This window comes from Sander lucioperca, chromosome 18, assembly GCF_008315115.2.
Source record: "Sander lucioperca isolate FBNREF2018 chromosome 18, SLUC_FBN_1.2, whole genome shotgun sequence".
Taxonomy (NCBI): domain Eukaryota; kingdom Metazoa; phylum Chordata; class Actinopteri; order Perciformes; family Percidae; genus Sander; species Sander lucioperca.
This window is the reverse complement of record NC_050190.1, coordinates 23,513,695-23,534,540: the sequence shown is the minus strand read 5'-3', so window position 1 is coordinate 23,534,540 and position 20,846 is coordinate 23,513,695. Positions and strand designations below refer to the sequence as shown.

At 40.0% G+C, this 20,846-nt stretch overlaps 1 protein-coding gene across 2 annotated transcripts in view; it reads left to right on the top strand.

The window, feature by feature from the left end:
* crip2 (cysteine-rich protein 2) overlaps positions 1-19,024 on the top strand; it is a 29,190-nt gene extending 10,166 nt beyond the window's left edge. Inside the window, exons 2-8 of one of the 2 annotated variants that reach the window (XM_031309998.2) lie at positions 8,330-8,424; positions 12,925-12,982; positions 13,711-13,842; positions 15,291-15,359; positions 15,573-15,667; positions 17,262-17,319; positions 17,577-19,024. In XM_031309998.2, the coding sequence (XP_031165858.1) occupies positions 8,330-8,424; positions 12,925-12,982; positions 13,711-13,842; positions 15,291-15,359; positions 15,573-15,667; positions 17,262-17,319; positions 17,577-17,644 (575 nt within the window). In that variant the 3' untranslated portion in view covers positions 17,645-19,024. Of the gene's footprint in view, positions 1-8,329; positions 8,425-12,924; positions 12,983-13,710; positions 13,843-15,287; positions 15,360-15,572; positions 15,668-17,261; positions 17,320-17,576 lie in introns of both variants that reach the window. The other variant, XM_031309996.2, reaches the window with a different exon arrangement.
* The last annotated feature ends 1,822 nt before the right edge of the window (positions 19,025-20,846 follow it).

Sequence of the window (20,846 nt, the reverse complement as noted above, 5' to 3'; positions counted from 1 at the left end):
ATCACACTGCTGTGACAAAAGCCAAAAACAGAAAAACACCCGCGTGGACTCAGCTGTCACTGATTTTGTGTGTGTGTGTGTGTGTGTGTGTGTGTTTTGGACGGGTTTATCGTAGGGAGAGCTGAACAGATGGGTCCACATTACCAGAGAGTGAAACAGAACAGAGTCCAGTCAACCGTGGTTTAGAGATATTTACAATAACATCGGTTACATCATCAACATTACAACAGAAACAAGCTTTGTTTGGCGCAAAAATGTTCATACGCTCGGGAGTCAACTTCTGCCTCATCTGTGGCAAACTGATTGAGAATATAGTTATAATATAAACATGTATATTTTTATATGGCAATAAGGTCTTTGATGCTTAGATTTCCCACTGTTGCACCCAAGGGGGTAAGCCTCTCCTCGGACCGCGAACCTCCTATGGCGCCATTTTAATGCTACAAAGCCATCACCTCCCGTTAGCATTCCATTGACTGCCGTTTATTTTGGCGCCACTTTGACAGCGAATAACTTTACATCTGAAGCGTTTAAAGACTCTATTTGTCCATTGTTTATTTCTAAAGAAACACGACAATGTATAAAAGGCTCCATTACCTTGTACCTCACGTTATGGCTCCGTAGCAGACGTTTTTGTAAAAATAGGCTAACGATTGGGTCATAACCACGAGACTTACTGTCGCATAGTAGAGGAATTACCGTATAGTACAGGAGAAGCTCGCAGGCAGTTTCGTCTCACATTAGCTGTTTAAGTGTAATTACTAATGTTAACTAGCATTTTAGTTAGCAATAATTAGCCTGTGCCTATGTTATCGCCTTACATATACCTACGCTCTCCGTCTCTGCTAGATTGGGAATGATTGAGATTTCTCTTGGTACAGCTACCAGAAGACATACAACTTTCAGACACGTTGCTCACGTCACATTTACGTCGTCTCTCTCAGTTGGAGTTGGCAGTAACGCTAGCCATCACCAGAAAAGTGCTTCTATTGGCCTTCACTGGTCTCCGCCCAGAGCAACGAGATCTGTTGGTCCATTCTTATATACAGTCTATGGTTGCACCCCATCAAATTATTGAGTGATAAAGAGAGCACCCATATGAGATTTTAGAGCCCAATTCCCCCTGTTGGACATTGCTGCTACATTGCATGCTGGGAGTTCAGCTGTATAAATGTTGTTCCATGCGTGTACTACAGCTTGTTTATCTGTTTTGATTTTTTAGGCTTTAAGTAAGACAGACAGGATGAATTTCCTCCTGACCCGGGGGTTGAATCTCAGTCCACCATCAGCTCTGGTGTTTGGGTGCAGCTGCCATGTCACTGTCGACAATTAAGCAACCGTAATTAAGTCGTTTTGGAGAAATTGGCTGTTAATGTTTCCCCACTTTGAAGTCCCTTTTGTTACATTTCTGTTGCTTAATGTTCTGTCCAATTACAGTGTGTTTTGTAGAACATTTACTGCTCCTCTTGCAGGCTGTCTGTACACAGAGCATAGTTGGTTTCACTCTTAATTTAATCTGAAGTGTAAGTGAATCATGTCACAGAAATGACAAAATAAATCGAGTTATAACCAGCTTGAAGTTGTCTGATGTCTCTATCTTTACCAGCACATCACATACTCGTAATCACTGCAATATCACGAGTCGTTTTCAAAGAAGCTAGCCTATTTGATGTTGAATTGCTGTTTTTACCCTTTGCATCAGATGTCTTATGACTCCAATTTCCCAGCAATAAAGTTAGACCCAATCAAGGAGTTTTTTACGATGACTTGCTCTAGCCAATGCTTTTGTATTGGCTCCTGATAAATCTCTTATTGGCTGATATTGTGGATAATATGTCATTAGAACAGTAGGAAAAAGGTCAAGTTTTCAAAATAAAATACAACCAAGTGAGGTTTTTATCAGTTATATTTTGTTTAGTTTTTTAAAGATGTTCAAAGTATGTCTTTGTACATCATTGCTGAACCCAGTGGTATAGTGTAAATATATCTGAATTTATTAAAGTGCTCATATTATGCTTTTTGGCTTTTCCCCTTTCCTTTATTGTGTTATATATCTTTTTGTGCATGTTATAGGTTTACAAAGTGAAAAAGCCCAAAGTCCACCCCAAAGGGACTTACCATCTCCAACAGAAAACACTGTTCACAAACTGCTCCAAACAGCTCTATTGTAGTCCAGTCTTTACTTCCATGACAAACGTGCGTCACATTGTAACACACCTTATAATGCTCACCTAGCTGCTGGCGTGGCACTCCCTCATGCTCTGCAACTGACTAGCTAGCAGTACTTGCTGCACATGTGCGACTCCCAACAAAGATGGAACAGAAGTGTGATGTCTCACTCTGTAGCTAAAACAGAGAGCTCAACACACAGGGTGAAAAGAGGAGCTGCAGCAATGTACAGTACAACAAAAATATGGTGTTTTCTGAAAATTAAACCACATAAACCTATTCTGGTACAACCTCTAAATACAATTATGAATCTGAAAATGAGCATAATATGAGCACTTTAAATCTGAAAGGATGAGCCATTTACAATTTAAATGCTTTTTCCATGTACGTAAAAGCACCTAAATCACTTTCTTATGCCTTGAGTTTTGAATGGGATGGAGTACTGTGTTTAAATGAGATGTTGCCCCTTCATTTTTTTTACATCATCAGTGTGAAGCCGATGGCAGCGCTCACACTGTCGTAATGCCACTTTCGTTAGGTGTCAGGTGACATTTTCTTTTGCACTTGAGCCTGTTTGGTAATTTCCTGGCTCTAAATCAACTTAACTGTGCCGAGGTGGGTGGAGTGAGGTTATGAGGTTTTGCCACTCATTTTCCACATGCTTACGTTTCTTCACATCTCATCACAAACTGCAATTTTTGTGGTGTATGTTGACTGATGTGCACACACACACACAGACCTCTTCACAGTCACAAAAACACTTTCAAGCCTCCTTTCCTCTTCATTAATGTTCAGTAACGTCAGTGAAACTGAGCAATTGTAAGTTACACTGAGGCTAAATCAGAGAGAAGAGGAGTCAGCAGCAGGCTGCCTCAGTGATTTTAAACTATATTGACAATGCAATCAGAGGAGCCGACCGCAGACTGAAGAGCTTAGAAAAGGAATTTACAAATGAAGTTAAGCAGCTTACAGTGGTGCAGGTATCATATGGTTATGGTGATGACCTCTGACTAGCACTCTGTTTTCATTTTTACCTCATCCTCTCACCTATTCCTGCAGCAACATCGTCCGTCAGCAACCACCACAAATTAAACCAATACAGCTGTATTACGCTGTTCTACCTCTAATAGCTTTTATATACTTATCCCCCCCCCCCCCAAAAAAAAACCCGCACCTGGGCCTATCGCAGTCATCTGTTGCCATTGCTGCTTGTTCATCTTACCTCTACTCCACCCAGGCCATTTATACCAAATCTTTACATTTTTGGTTCCGTTAACTGCCAAGATGAGAAGGTATTGCCAATTCTTCAGCACCTCCCATATAGCACTGCAAAGATGATGATTTGTAAATTATAGAGTGTGGTCTAGACCTACACTATCTGTAAAGTGTCTTGAGATAACTCTTGTTATGATTTGATACTATAAATACAATTTAATTGAATTAATCGATTAGTTGTCAACTATTAAATTAATTGATATATATATATGGATAATCGATTAATTGGCTGGAGTAATTTTGTTAGAAAAAAAGTCAAAATTCTATAATTCCAGCTCCTTAAATGTGAATATTTTCTGTTTTCTTCACTCCTCTGACAGTAAACTGAATATCTTTGAGTTTGGACAAATTTGAGGACGTCATCTTGGGCTTTGGGAAACAGATTTTTCACCTTTTTCTGACATTTTATAGACCAAACAACTGTTTTGGTAGACTGACTGGATACTCTCGCAGTTTCACTTCCTGTCTGACTGTCTGAACGGCCCGCAGCTCATGTGAAAATAGACCTGACGCGTATCTTGAGCGGAGCGGAGAGCCGCTTCACGCACGCTTCTGGGACGCGCCGTGGCACAGCTTGTGGATTATCAAGCATTGATTTCAATGGCTGCGATTGCTCGCGGGGCAAGCGACGCGCCTAGTGGAAATTAGGGGTTACAGTAGGTTTCCAGCAAAACCAGACACAAATGTCAGGTGAGATGAACTACAACTCTTCGACAGTGATTTCCCAAAGCTGTCCCGCTGTTTACATTAAATCACACTGGAATCCTTTGTGTGTTTGTGAGTGAGGCTGTCGTGAGAGAGAAAACAGATTGGCTAAAAAGGATTTGGCACATCCTCATTGGTGTTGACAGTGTGATTTCTGGAGATACTTCCCCTGTGAACAGGAGCTTGTTTGTTTACACAAGTGGGTGCATTTACCCTCAGGTTGTTGCCATAATGAGGTAGAGAAAGACTTTCAGACACCTAATTTGTGCCCACACGTTTACTATTCTGGGAGAAGAAGAACTTCGTCTTTCGTTCTATTTGTGCAGTCAGTTAGATTTTTCCCTTTCATCTTTTCATGCATGTAAAATGTCAACCTAAATGCATATTTTCTGGCTTTATTTCAGTGGTCGAGGCTATAGGGCTGCTCAAGTTATGAAAAAAAAAAAATCATAAATCACGATTATTTTAGTCAATTTTGAAATCACAATTAATTAACACGATTACTTTTTGACTTTTGGAAAGATGTTCCAATTATTAAACTTTAAAAAGTAAAAGTAAAAAAAATCAACAGTGAAAACTGTGAAATTTCCCAAAATGTAATGTCCAAAATAATGGGTTTTCTCGATTAGTCTGTTTTTGTGATCATTAGGAGCCAAAATCGTAATTGCAATTTAAAATTTTGATTGATTGCACAGCCAGCCCTACGAGGCTATACAGTATGAAGGATAATAAGGATAGAACTCACATTGGAGCTGGAGGGTATAAACATCTGGGCCAGAAGCAGATCCCCCTCCCCCACACTCTACAACTCCTACAACACATAATACAGACAGACAGGCTCACTGTTCTTATAATAACAACTGTCCTTTAAAACAGGGAGCTGTTAAACAGTGGACTTTATTACTACACACAGGCAGAGGAATGAAGATATACTTGCAAGGCTCTGACGTCTGTTTCCATTCATAACCTCATTTTTTAAATATGTCTGGAGGTGTGTCTATGTTTTCAGTCAATCACAAAAACACACAGAAAACGCAACATTGAGGACACACTGGCAGTGTTATAAACAGGACATGAGGTATATGGGTATCCTCAGATTTAGGAGGAAATAAATCACACACACTCATACTCGAGCAGACAGGTTAAACTCCTGCTGGAGTAACCATATACAAACTGGGAACTATATTCTCAGAAGGCGAAGCACTGCTACTTCTGCTACTGGGGCGGAGTGATTTGCTCGCAGCACCTGCGAAGCTCAGTGGTAAGGTGCAGAGAGTAACAACAGTGCTTTTCAGGTGTTGCGCTAATCACTCCGCCCAAGTAGCAGTGCTTCGCCTTCTGAGAATATAGTTCCCAGTTTGTATACGGTTAGAAGATGGCTGTGTCTCATGTGACCTTGTTATTTGTACACGCTGTGACTATACAAATCACAACATGTAAATAGGAAAATGTTGACGTTATTTTGTCACTCATTGAGAGCAGTAGGTTAGATGGAGCCGGTTACCTCCAGGATCTGTGCTATGCGAGGCTAGCGGTGGGGCCGTCAGACAGAGTTACGGCACGCACGGAGATGAGAAGGGTATGTATGGACTTATCTAACTGGGGGATACGGTGAATAAGCTAAAGTCCCAATAAGTCGCGTGTTCCTTTACCTCTAGTGGTCGTGTCTGAAGATTTTGTGACCATCTTCTGATTTAAGAGCGGATTATTGATTTTAAAGAATGATTTATTGCTGGCTTTCTGCTCTGAATAATTGTATCTTTAAGAGTGATTTAACATTTCCGGCAATATGTTATGTCCAAGTCAGCATTCCTCTGCTCTCAAGTGTTGATGGGAGGTCACACGCCCCAACCCCAGCTATTCTCCAGAGCCTTGTTGTCGGCCATTTGTCTCAGTGTTTTTCTAATTGACAGGGAGAACTGATTGAAGAGTAAACAGAAACCTCTGAAGGAAGTAGTCAGATCTCCTAAAGCAATACTGAGAAGCATTTCTTGCACGCGATACCCATAACTTCATGTCCACATCAAATCAAATTTAATGATCGAAGAAAGGAAAAGAATATATACAATACAATCCATAAAGAAACAAAAAAGCTGCTGCTACTACTTTCTCCCAAAGTGAGGTCTCTCAAAATAAAAAGATGTGTGGAACTGAAGCTAAAAGTGTTGGACTGGTTTTGAAAAGTCTGTTATAGATCAGAAAAATGATTTCCCACTTGAATGTTAGCGTCAACGTTATTTTTATAATATATAATGAAACTTTTTTTTTAATGCAAGAAGCTCAATTCATGTTATCCTTTAGTTTCTTATTCTTTGGACACAATTCCTTATTTTTCCAGTTATTTGAGTTCAATGCTGTCCAGAAACTGAAATCTCAAATCTCTGATGTCTGATTTAATTTACTTACTGACATGACGCTGACGCAGGAATTTGACAGCACTTCTACAGGTTATGGTACATATGGGAAAGCAGCTAGAGGGAGGAAGTCCAGGAGGAAGTAATCGTCTGTATGTCTGCATACATGCTGTGTGTTTTTGACCGAGGGTATGTAGGAAACGGACTCCAGTATCCGGCTATTTGTGCCTTGCCTTGATAAGAAAAGGTGTTTCCTCTGCTGCCTGCACAACTCCTTGGGGCCCATTGTGTGGATGCAGAGATTTATTATTGGAAAGGGTATAATTAGGGTCCCTTTGCTTGTCTGGAAGGGTGGTTGGTCTGGGAGAGAAAGGGGACGGAAATGGGGTTGAAGGGCCGTCTGCAGCAGGATGGGTATACTGTAAACTGGGGGAGGGGTGTGTGCATGTGTTGGAGTGTGAACAAAGGATCTGGGTTAGATGTGGGCACCCCCTGCTGCTCCAGCTGGACTGGGACTCACACCACTGTCTGTTTATCCCACAATGACATCATCACTGCATTCTGTAGTGCAGTGATTCTCCAACTCCAATGTAGAGGTTGTACCAGGATAGGTTTACATGGTTTAATTTTCAAAAAACACCATATTTTTGTTGTTCTGCTGCAGCTCCTCTCTGTGTGTTGAGCTCTCTGTTTTAGCTACAGAGTGAGGCATCTCACTTCTGTTCCATCTTTGTTGGGAGTCACACATACGCAGTACCTAGGTAAGGTCTACTAGCCAGTCAGAAGCAGAGTATGAGAGCGTGCCATGCTAGCAGCTAGGTGAGCATTATAACGTGTGTTACAAAGTGACCACGTTTGTCAGTGAAGTAAAGGCTGGACTACAATAGAGCTGTTTGAAGCAGTTTGTGAACAGTGTTTTCTGTTGGAGATGGTAAGTCCCTTTGGGGTGGACTTTGGGCTTTTTCACTTTGTAAACCTATAACGTGCACAAAAAAGATATATAACACAATAAAGGAAAGGGAAAAAGCCAAAAAGCATAATATGAGCACTTTTAAAAGAATATATCAGCTGTAACACCTGAACACTGCTTGTTGCAGTTATATAAGAGTGTGTGAAAACTAGCAAGTTTGAACAGGTAGCTAAAAGTAATGTATAAATTGTAGAAATAGTTAGCTTAAAGTAATGATTAAATGGTAGAAATAGCTAAAAGTATTGCATAAGCAGCTGAAATGGTTGGCTAAAAGGTCTGACAGTTAGCTAAAAGAAATAGTTAGCTAAAAGTAATGGATACATGGTTGAAAACATCCAGCTTCACTCCAAGTTGTAGTAGTACTGTAGTACGATTGCTGACCAAACCAAACCAAGCTAAATATTCACAGTTCAACAGGTATGAAAAAATGAACAATATCCACTTTTATATAATGAATAGTGTTATACGTTTGATTGAATTGATGAAGAGGTACGTGAGTCAATCTGACAGGACTGTGGGGGGGGGGGGGACCTCAGACCAACCCACTGCTGTAGTGGTACACAGGCATTCCCAGTATCCCCCACCCCCAGTTACTCAGTTGGCACGATGACAGGATTGCCCTCAGGGGCACATCAGCCCAGAGATACAGTACAAGCTAATCATTATTCTGGAGAGTGAAGCAATGAGGGGACGTCATCCCTCTCTGCGATGATTTGAACGCCACATTACAACGCGTCGCACAAAGCCCGACACAATCCATGGCTGTTGTCCATAGTAATGTATATAAATGCTGCTTTATGTGAATGTTTGCACTCACCCCCCCCCCAACCCCATCTCTTTCGTCTTTCATGTGCAGCTGAAAAGGTGTCATCACTGGGGAAGGATTGGCACAAGTTGTGTCTCAAGTGTGACCGCTGCAACAAGCTCCTGAACGCTGGAGGCCACGCCGAGGTCAGTAAGACACCAGCAGTACAGTACTGTCCTCTCTCTGCTCTAATTCAATTAATCTGCTACAAATCTAATTCCATTTTATGCCTTTATACTTCTACTCCACTGGGAAATGTTGTACTTCAAGCTTTATTTAATTTTCAGATTAAGGTTGTAGAAGTAAAACATATGATCAGTTTATGAAATAAGATTGTTATTTATTAAACTTCAAAATAGTCTATAAAATGGTCAACTTTAGCTCAATTTTGAAAGTACAGTTAAATTAATTTGAGACTTAAAATACTTCTTACACATTAATGCATCAGTAAACATGCTACAATGATAAATGTAACATTCTGAATGGTGCCATTCTGCACGATTTAGTCATGCTGCTAATATTTTTGTACTTAAGAACTCGGATGGGGGACTTGAAACGCAGTATTTTTATTTTGTGTTATTTTTACTTTTCCTTAGTTAAAATATCTCAATAGCTCTTCCATTGCTGGCAACTAAACACTTATTTTTATTACAAATGAATTATATCTGTTCTTTCTTTTTTGATGAATTGATTAGCTGATAGATAAAAAAAACCCTACGAAAATAGTAAAAATGCTCATCTGCCAAGGTAAATCCAGAGATTCAATTTAAAATGAATTACAGCTTCTGCTTCTTGCTTCAAGGCACTTCAGCAAGGGTTTAAACACAGTCCACCTATTAACAGTGTAAATGAATGGTGAATTGTTAAGGGAAAAACAGGAAGGAGGAGATATGTGTTCTCTGTAACTGGGGCAATGCTATAGACTCTTTCTAGGCTGTATAGTAGCCTAGTTGTGTGCATGGAGCACGTCACCAACATTGCCTGGGGTAGGAGTTCACTTCCTGCTAAGGCCATTCATGCTTTACATTATATGCACTTAGTGATGCTGTGAAGCACTGTGGCTAAAGTGTCCGTCAAATGGCTCTTCTGAATTGACTTCATGGGCTTTTCTATTTTAGATAGTTATGTTTTTTTTCTATATGAAATATCAGTACAGTGGTGTTGTCGTTGCCACTGTTTCTTTACACTTCATTGACTGTTGTTGTGAAATCGAACAAGGGGAAGCCAGTGCTGCCTGGTCATGTATTGACTTATTGACAGATTGCCTCTACAGTGGATCCTCAATGAAAAATGCTAACCGTGTGGCATGTTTATGCCTTTGGGAAACTGTTGGCTTGTTTCATTGTTAAAAACGATGACAAATTATTGTTCTGTACACAAGGACAGTGTGTTTATTTTTTTTAAATCTCTTGGTGATGTAGGGACTACATACAGGGCTAGTTTGTGAACTACTGTAGCTGGCGAGCTAACCGCAAACACGCTAAGATGTTGGCGTTAGTCAGTCTCAGTAGCTATTCCAAGCTTCTATCCATTTTCTCTGTACCATGTTGTTTACTCCCCCGTGTTTGTTCTCAGGATTGTGCATAATGTCATTTTAATAAACAGAAAGGATGGATGTATTTTATGTACAGTCGACTCATGTCTGTAAACCATCCCCCTTCCGTGGAACGGTTTTCACTTCAACGCAGGAGGTCAAATGAAAGTAAACAGTGCCACTCAGCTAATAAGCAGCTTTGTTTCCGCCGAAAATTAGCACAATTAAGATAGTTTGCTATTGGTCAATGGTGGCAATCAATTTTGCTTTGTGGAAGTTGTGAAATGTTTTCATAGCTGGTGTGACCTGGTCTTTAGACTAAAAGGGGCTCTTTTCAAGTGTTCAGTGCATAGAGATATGAAGCCCTTTTCTTTCATTTCACTTCACAGAACTTGTGCATTTTTCTACAGGAAATTGCTGACTGCATGCTTTCCTTTCCTGCCTTGTTGTGTGTCTGGTTACATCTGTCAGTATGACTCGTCCTTGTGGGAATTTGAAGCCCCTTAGCATTAATCAATCAATCAATCAAACTTTATTTATATAGCACTTTACAGCAACCAGCAGGTATCCAAAGTGCTTAACATCGAAACCAAGAATAAAAACACATATCATACAATATAAAGAAAGTACATGTAAAATCAGAAATAGTTACAGAGAAACAGAAGAACGAAATCGTCACACCACTGCTACGTATTAAAAGCCTGACTAAACAGATGCGTTTTAAGTTTGGACCTAAAAAGAGCTACATCTGTAATAGTGCGGATATCAGGGGGTAACTTGTTCCAGAGTCTCGGGGCAGCAACTGCAAAAGCCTGGTCACCCCACCCCATTAAAGGATGACTTGCCTTTTTCCTCTCTGTTGCATAATCACACTGCACTATTACCTCTCAACATACATAGAGATTTTCTTATCATGCAATTTTCCTTTTGCCTTGTATGACCCAGCCAACGATTCAATTCTCCCCCCCTCTTGCTCTCTCTGTAAATGGGTGAGTCTCCCGCTCTTTTCTCAACACAAAGAGGATGTGATCTCAGCGCCTTTGTACACAAAAGCAATTTCCCCGCAGACCCCAAAGGATGCTGCTCTCCTGTTTAATCTCTGCATGATTACAGTAATGTAGTCACACAATCTCTCTGAGGCCCCACGCTCTCTCTCTGTACACCCTCCTCCTCTCTCGCTCTCTCCCTGTCCATGGACGGCATCCAAATCCCGCCCCAGGCTGCAGCACCGTGCCACAAGCCTGACTTTAGTAGGCAAAAACTCAATACTCCATCATCGTCATGGAAACAGAGTGAGGCTGAGAGATGTTAAATATAACAAATGGGACTGTGGTTTTGTTGGGGAGGATGTTGGATGTAATCTCAGGCCTGGTATGCAAAAGGTTACGACCCTCAGAGAAATACTGACTGCTTCTTTAAAAGGAGTCGGTGGCAGGTTGGAGCCCACTGTGGCCTGTCGTCTGTGGGCCGAATGAGGGCAACAGCTTCCTCAGGCTGGTGGCAGAGAGCCAGGCTTCAAAGGAAAAGGTGACAAGGTTTGGATTAAAATGCATACCTTCTTCTTAGAGTCACAAGGCACTCAGTCAAATCAGAACATACAGACATGACACCGTTGGAATCAGTGGAACTTAATCCCCAGTGATAAACATCTATAAATCCCAATGGTCACGAAATTGTAAGTGTTTAAATTTAAAAATCGATGCAGCAGAACCACAGATAGATTTTTTCTTTTTTTTTTTGTCCTTCCATGCACAAAACCTGGCCCTTACATTACCCATAATGCAACTCAATTCGGGTGTGCTATGCTACTAGCAGCTAATGTAGCCTCGAGCCACTAGCCTTAAGCAGTGATAGAGCAGGCTACAGAATTCTGGTAAACTCACGATACAATTCAAGAAGGAAAACCCACTGTTTGGTTGAACTGTATGGCTTAATGCCATAACCTGATAGCATCTTTTAAAAGCCTAACCTTTTCTGAAAACAGCTGCCTGCTAAGACACGTAGTGGCTTTGCTGTAAGCCGGTAAATAAAGTAAGTAAAAAGCAGAGCAAAGACAGCCAAGGGGTCAAAGTTAATCCACCTCCATTCCGGTCTCTTTCACAGGGACTGAAGCCTGGCAAAGTGAGTGAGTAGAGGTTGAGGCAATGGGGCATGGAGATTAAGATGAGGATGAGGTCAGGAGAGAAAATATGGAGAAAACAGATTTAAATGTCAGGATGTGAACTGCTGGGAAGAGAGTGGGCTGTGCAGCGATGGATAATCCATTTTTAGGGTACCTCTGCCTCAAAGCCAGAGCGATACTGTACAGCAGCCTGTTAACAGAGCACTCAGTTCACTTGACAATGAAGCCCTGTGTGTCCTATCCTGAGAAAGTCATCAGTGCTTATTCACGGCAGCGGCGTCCATATCTTTACGGATCTCATACATGTCAAACAGGAAGTCTGAGAGGAGTGCATGGCTGCTTTAACAGTAGCTGATCCTGTCACGGTTAATTCATTATTAAAAAGGTGAGAGAATCCTTTTTCCTGCCACACCATCTTCTGAGAAAAAGGAGCTCATGTGGCCAAAGCAGAAGGGGTTGTGGGTAGTCTGTCCCTTTTTGTAACACCAGTTTTCCTCTTACCACCCAGGGCCTGGCGTCTTGCCCGTGGCATGCTCTTGGTTCTTCTCTTCTATGGGCATTGGGCTCTGGACCAGTGGCCACCATAGTCCTGATCCTCTACCCAAGTTGATCACATGCTCCTACAATGACTGCCACATACCCAGCATGCATCAGAAACAAGCCATGTATGTCTTAGACTGACCCCTTGAGTGGCAGACCTTCATGGGGCTACAGGCACGTGGAACTGGATTCATCAACAGAGTCCTGTTTCTTAGATACAGCTGGCGTCATTATTATGTGTTGAGATGGAAAAGAAAGGCTCATCTCCATTTTAGGACACAATCTCTCCGTCTCCTCTCCAAAACTAAAATATATGATGTCAAAAGTGTGACAAATATGACTATTCATACATGTCATTGTTGCATTTTCCCATTTGCGTCATCAGGTTTTTTTTTTTTTTAATCCTTTACATGCCTATTGAGTCATGTTGATTTTCTGTCTCTCCCACAGCACGATGGACGGCCCTACTGCCACAAACCATGCTATGCTGCCCTCTTTGGGCCAAAAGGTAAAGTACATAGTACATTTATTCAACATAAAACTACTTCACATTCACCACGTAAAATAACAAGGTGTAGTATGTTGGTAACTGGATTTGTTGTACTCTTTTGTAGTGTGTGACAGTTGTCTTAGTTTGTCTTCATTGTTGTAACAATGTTTTTATGAGGTATCTCTTCAGAAAAAGTTTTTAATCTCAACGAGACTTGTACCTAGTTAAATAAAGGTGGCCTAAAAATGACTTATTCATCAACAAATAAGTAAATACATAAACTACAGGCTGAAATTAATACATAAGTAGATCAATTGTTTAATTAATACATAAGATTGAACATCATATACACAAATGAATAATTACATTTTTACAAAACTACATTCATTTATGTCTATATTTGTGTCTGTATACGAATTGACTGGTTCACCTACTGATGTTAGCTAGCTATATCTATATTTTGCGATTTATTACCAATATTTTTCTATTTCTTCATTTCATTATATATTTAAATATATATTATTATCTCAATGCCATTTTTTTTTTTAATATTTAATGTAATTCAAATATACACTTATTTACGTATTTATTGATTTATTCACTGAAGTTTAGTCTTCCAGCAGAGTCAATATAATATTTTAGTGCAGATCTCAACGCCACGTCAGATGAACATTTCCTCCTCCTTTTTATTTTGATTTTTTAAAATCATTTATGTATTTTCACCTCCTCTGCTGTACCTTTTTCAGGTGTGAACATCGGTGGAGCCGGCTCCTATGTGTACGACACGCCAGCCAACAACAACGCGTCTCCCACCAGTGTGGATTCGGCACCCAAAGCTGAGGAGAAGCGAGTGTTCGCCCCCAAGGCAGCATCAAAAGGTGAAGTATATTCATACTGTATGTACTTTAAACGGTGACTCTATCAGCAAGTGTCGAATGTTTTAGGTCGGAAGGAAAGCTGCTGCTGACTCAATGATAAGAACGCGGATACACAAAGTTTTTTTAGGAGTTGAGGAGGATTTTTTCAGACGTGTTAGATCGGGTGTGTGTGTTCTGGGGAAATACCTGTCAGCAGGAACAAAATCATTTTATCGGTTGTTTTCCACCAATTTATCTCTGCTGTGCAGTTTTTAGTAAGTGTCTTGTTTTCTACTCACAGGGTTGTTGAAGCCAGAAAACTCAGTAAAGATTTAGGATTTTTTTTAACCTTTCTGGATCTAAATCCTTTCAATGTGTGGGGGCTAACATTTGGATCAGCTCAACAGATCTTTGGAATCTTTCATAGTTTTTAAAAACTTGTGTAAAAACTTTATTTAACCAAAAGAGAAAAGAGGATAGATGGGTGAACGTCTTTAGTGTATAACGTCTGTAGTATAATTACAATTAGTATAATGTGTAATACTGTATAATTTAAGACTTCCATGTTTCCATGATTTTGCGCAGGAAAGATGGAAATATGTTATTTGAACCTATTTTTAGTTTTACTTCCAGTGTCATGCTGTAGTTTTATATGCTGTTTATAGTTTGTTTTATTTGTTTTGAGTTTGTGTGTGTTCAAGTTTTATGTAGGATTTAATCTGCGTGCTTTTATTTGTTTGATTTTGGTAAATATTTGGGGAAAAGTGTGAATGTGAAGGCTGTTTTATGTCTTTGCCTTTTTGGCTCCACCTGCAGTCCCCAGAACAACACTACATGTTCGCCAAACATCCATCGACTGCCATGATTGGCTGTTAATAATAATAATAATAATAATAATAATAATAATAATAATAATAATAATAATAATAATAATAATATTTATTAATCCCGTATCGAAATTACAATATTTTCACCCTGTTGTTAGAATACACATTACACACAGAAGAGGGAGTGAATGAAGTAACTTGGCAACCAGAATATTTTTATTTGGCAAATTTAGCCTCTTTACTGAATAATTCCCTCTTGAAAAATATAAAAGCTGTTTAGTACTTGGCTCAATTTTATTTTTCTACCCTTACATTATTAGGTCTAATACCTAACTGGAACAAGTAGTGGTCATTTATCGAACCATTTCCCTTTGCCTTTCCAGTTGTGTGTGTGTGTGTGTGTGTGTGTGTGTGTGTGTGCTGTTTGAAGCACAGAATATTTTTATTTGGCAAATTTAGCCTCTTTACTGAATAATTCCCTCTTGAAACATATAAAAGCTGTTTAGTGCTTGGCTCAATTTTATTTTTCTACCCTTACATTATTAGCTCTCATACCTAACTGGAAAAAGTAGTGGTCATTTATCGAACCATTTCCCTTTGCCTTTCCAGTATTGTAATGTGTGTGTGTAATGTTTGAAGCAGCTGGCGGCATCACCACCTTTTCCGGAGAGGCCAACCTGTGTCCCCGATGCAACAAGAAGGTGTATTTTGGTGAGTAGATCCTCACTTTCAGGAAATGACGTGAGGAAAAAAAGATTGGAGTAAAAGGTGTGAACCTGCAAAGTGGTTGCCATGGTGTCTCACAGGTGTGTGTGTGTGTGTGTGTGTGTGTGTGTGTGTGTGTGTGTGTGTGTGTGTGTGTGTGTGTGTGTGTGTGTGTGTGTGTGTGTGTGTGTGTGTGTGTGTGTGTGTGTGTCACAATAGCTGAGAAGGTGACATCACTGGGTAAGGACTGGCATCGACCCTGCCTGCGCTGTGAGAGGTGCAGCAAGACTCTGGCTCCTGGAAGCCATGCAGAGGTGAGAAAAAAGAAGTTGGGAAAAAAACTAAGACAAAAGAAAAGTCTACTTTTATGATGCCTATAATGTTCAGCAGTAGAGGTGTTGATTCAGTTATGATGATGTAGACATGAGGTCCTATTTAGCAATGGTGTTGTGCTGAACTGTATTATATTTAGAGGTGCTTCTAATATTCTGACACCCTCTTGTATGTAAATGGGGAGCCCAAAAAAACTGCCTCTCAATATAATGTAGTCCAGTACAACACTACCTTTAACAATGACCTGTATAATTAAATAAATAATAACAAAATTTGACATTTTGACAAACAAATTATTACCAGCTACGTAAAGATGGATGTTATGGCAGAGCAGTTGTTTTGGACTGCATTGGAGTGTACTGGTGTACCTAATAAAGTGGCAACTGAGTGCACAATGCTCAATAAAAATAAAAATAAAATGAGGGAGCGCTTCTTGGATTTGACAGCAATGTGACATAAAACAGGTGCCCCTGGTGCACGTGTAGGAAACCAATGTTCACAAAATATGAATGAATGAATTTAAATTTAAAAAGCCTTTATTGCTACATGATTTAAAAACAAGACCAACGCGTATCGACCTCCACACACTGGACTTCCTCAGGGTAAAAAAAGAATCACACATTCAGACAAGGACAAGCTTGAATTTTAACAGCCACATCCGGCTCCCTTGTTACCCCTATAATCACTACTCAATAAATAAACACTATCTTGCACCCAGCGCAGTGCAGCACAAAGCCCGACGCAAGTGTCTTTGCTGGTTTAAGAATGACGCAGTTGTCAATTTCCCGTCCAGCGCCCGCGTCGTTAAAATAGCAAATGCACCTGCGCCCATCTGTGCGCCCATGGGCGTGCTGGTCTTACAGGGAGGTGTGTTCAGGGGCATTCTTGGCGTATTGCTATCTTGAGGCAGCCGAAAGTGATCGCGCCATTGACCAAAAAAAAGCTGAAACTCAATAACGCAGCATTTCATTGTTATTTTAACAGCGCATTAGTAAAATGTGCCTAGGCTCGTGCACAGCGCGCGCACACTATGCTTGTTACGCACACAATGCTTGTTACGCACACAAACGTGCAAAAAAAAATAAAAACAAAAATATTACAATGTGAAATAGTATTATGAAATTAATTGCTCGCACGCTTTCACTTCACGCACGAGCAGATCAGTTTCTTCTCCTGAAAATCTCTCCTTCCTGCTTAGCAAATCGGCCACCATGATAGCAATGTGCCAAGGTACAAACGCGCCTTGCTTTTAAAGGGAATGGGAGATGACACTCTGATTTATTGCATGTTACGCCCAAAACACACCTATGATTAATAAAGACACAGTCCTAAAGTACAACCCTTTTGAACCATGCACCTTGCGCACAGATCATTTTTTCTGCCGTCAAACTAGTAAAAGTGGATTTGTACATGCCCTAAACGCAGCTGCGCCAGGCGCTTAGATCGTTAAAATAGGGCCATATGTCACAGATCAAGGTCAAAAATCTTTATCATCATTGAGACCACAATATACAAAAGTTTGTCTTTGTAATAATCTTTCAACCTGTTCATGTCTGTATTTGTTTTATATTCCAGCATGACGGCCAGCCCTACTGCCACAAACCATGCTATGCTGTTCTCTTTGGGCCCAAAGGTAACCGCTAGGTGGTGCTGTCAACCCACCAATTATCAGCTACACTTGAAAACAGAATGTCAATATGTCTGAGCACGTGATCCACACTGCTGCACACACTGCATTGTTACTCAAGAGTAATTTCATCATAGCATTATCTACAACACAGCAGCTTCTTGATGAAATGTTTTGCAACCTCTCCTGCTCATGTTCTACCTCCTCTGGCCCTCTCTTGTCAACCCCCTGACACCCACTTGCTGTCCCTGTGGTTTTTCCAGGCGTGAACACTGGTGGCGTTGGCAGCTACATCTATGAGAAGGAGCCCAGTGCAGTGACCCAGCCTTGAACCTTTTGTCCCCTCAGCTTCATCCCTCTTCTCTTCACAACACTGACCATCAACCACAGTATTATTTGTAGCCGTTTTCTCTTCCTGTGCTCCACCTGTGCGTTCATACCTGAGACAACCAGCCTTCTGATCCTTTTCTCCTTTTAATCTGACCCGCTCCCAGCTGATTTAGCACCACAAGGAATGATTTCCAATTGCCTAGACATGTGTTATGTTTGCACTTGCTCCGGGAGAGCCACGTCCAGCATTCCCACAGGTTATTATTATTACAAATAATTTCAACCATTTTTGGACATTTTTACACATTTGTTATGTGAACACATTAAATGTCACCTCATTAAAATACGAAGGTCTTATATTTTAATTTTGTACCCTGAAAACGGTGTGATTGAGGAGGTCTGTTTTGAGATGACGCATGTTTTAAAAATAGAAAAAGAAAAAGTGATAGAGAGTGATTTTCAGGTGTGGAAAAATGCATTGTGGGTAGAGGTGTGGCGCGTTGAAAGCCAGATGAATTTCACTTCGGAGGCTGCTGCATGCAGGTGGTGCCCTGGAGCATGTTGCCAATAAATCTGTATTTTACAAATGCCATATTTACATTTGTGCTGCCTGACAACATTCCTTATGTGAAAAGAAAAGTCCCAACATATTGTAAAAAAGGTGGTAGATTGGGTCTCTCAGGCGACGTTATGTGTTACATAATTTGCAACACATCCACGAGGCTGTATTGAGTCAACGTGAACTTATTTTACTTTTGAGCACATGTTAATAACCTGTTTAATGTCAAAAGGTGGAGAATTTGCTAATAACACAAATGTCTATTTTAAAATGAGGTGGAATGTGGGTGAAGTTTTGCAAAGGGAGGGCTGTGATTTTATTCAGAAGAGAAACTTGTATTTATTGCTTTAAAACAAGTCCTTTACATTTATTTAGCCATTGTACTACTACCCTTTATGGGAATGATTATGGACGAGGTCAAACAAGGCAATGTAAGCTGTATAAATCTCTACGATCAAGATTTTTATTGTTAATTTCAAATAAATAACCCTGCTGTTATTTTCCGAGAGATGATGCGCTATTTGAAGTATTTTTTATTTTTTTTTGCCATTTAGCAGAAACGGTAGCTTAGCTTGTAGAAACACTGCAGACAAGTCATTCTGTAAGAATGTGCATCATAGTATTATTGTATGACTGTTACTGTTTGTTTAATATCTGTTGTACATTGTAGGGATTCATAGACACTGCAGGGCTCACTGTTTGTAGAACTGAAACACTGCACTTCAGCCCTGCTGCATTGGTCTTCTTAATCCCTCGAATAAATACAATTGTTGTTTCAGCAGATTCTTTTCATGAATAGCAATAAACAAAAACTACAAGTTGTATGGGTTTGCGTATTTACTGTCTAAGTAGCAGATCTTTGTTTAAATTTGACTGGACGGAAAGTTAAAAACTCATAAGAAACATTAACAGAGAAAAGATTATGTATGTTTTTTTTACATGTACTTGTACTGTATTCACTCCCAGTCTGACCTAAGAATACTATAAACTTCTTTTAGATTTCAGTACAGTCTTGTGATTGAGAGCAGTGGAAACCAATGTGTCACTCCCCCAATATCTAGCCTTCAGCTTCTGTGAAACGTCATTACAAAAAGCAGAGGCTTTAGCAAGCTTTCCTTGAATGAGTCGCTTGGTTCATTCATCTCAGGTCGGTCTTGACTGTCATAACTGTAATGCAGCATGCTTTATGAGGCAGAAAAGCACTGTGACACATCTGCACCGCATCTGGGAAAGCTTTAAAAGTGCACATTCGCTGATGCTCGTCTCAGTCACGCTTTACTTTATAGGTCCCATGATTTCTTGGTAATTTCCTCTGACATTTTATTGAAACAACAGGGTTTTTTACGTTGTGAGACAGTACAAATACAGTTGTAACTAAAACTGTAAATTATATTATGTAGTTGTGTTGAGTGTGCTGTTGTTGGTAACACTTTACTTTATAAGCATTATGAATACTTAATAAATGGTTTAAACCACAATGTGGTTGTACGTTGTATAAAGGACATCCTATTTGACATTATTCCAACTATATTGTCCTTCATTACCTGTTTATACACCAGCCTCCACTTATGGGTGCCTAAAGGAGGATTTACAGTTGTTGACATATACATTAATAAACACTTATTACATATGTTATAAATCATTTATTTAATGTTATAAGCGTAAAACGTGTATATATAGCGTAATTTAATTTTTTAATATTTTTATTTAGTCCACCTTTGTCCTGTAAGGGCCTCATGCACTACAGAGAGGGTAAAACTAGTAGCATGCAACACTGACAGTTTATAATGGGATTAGCTTGTGTTGTTTGAGGTTGAAAGTGAAACTCTGGCAGTATTCAGAAACCTTGCTTAGTTAGTACACTGAGGCAACACTCACTCTTTCTCACTTCACACACACATATCCAAACATAATGACTGACAGCAGGAAGAATGGCTTCACCCTGCGGCACAGTTTCAATCTTACATCACATTTAGAAAATGTAACTGCCAGACTGGAACGGTAGCTTTGCTTGTGCACACGCAGGCTTTACAGTTGCACACCATGTCATCATTTAAGTCATAAAAGTCAAAATATGAACTTCCATTTTTCCCACATTTGGTCACTTCTAATTTCACTGTGGAAACATCTTTGTCCCGGTTTGTGCAGCGCCGCGCCCAGGAAACAGTGTTGTTGCCTGGATACCAAACAGATGTCAATATATATATATATATGGCGTCACACAGCCGCCTACATGTGCACTCTTTATTGTTTTCAAATAAGTCACACACACGCACACACACACACACACACACACACACACACACACACACACCTTGGACTGACTGTGGTATTGTGATGGAGACTGCCAAATGAAACCATCTGTTGCAGGCAAAATTAGACACACAGGACTTACAGACAATACAGTTGTCACCACAAGAAGTGTTAACCTCAGGAATGAAGAGTCAACAGCTTCAGTAGGTTCTACTTAGTTTTAATACTGAGTGTGGAAAGATTTTCTTTTAAATTGTATGTTGAGTTCTCTTCTTTGTTTGTCAATTTTGGATGTGTTTCTGGTCATTGTCGGTGCAAGCTATACTAGCAAACTGGCTGGATTGTTTGAGATTTTAATTTAACATGGGAAAAAGCAATGATTACTTTGTAA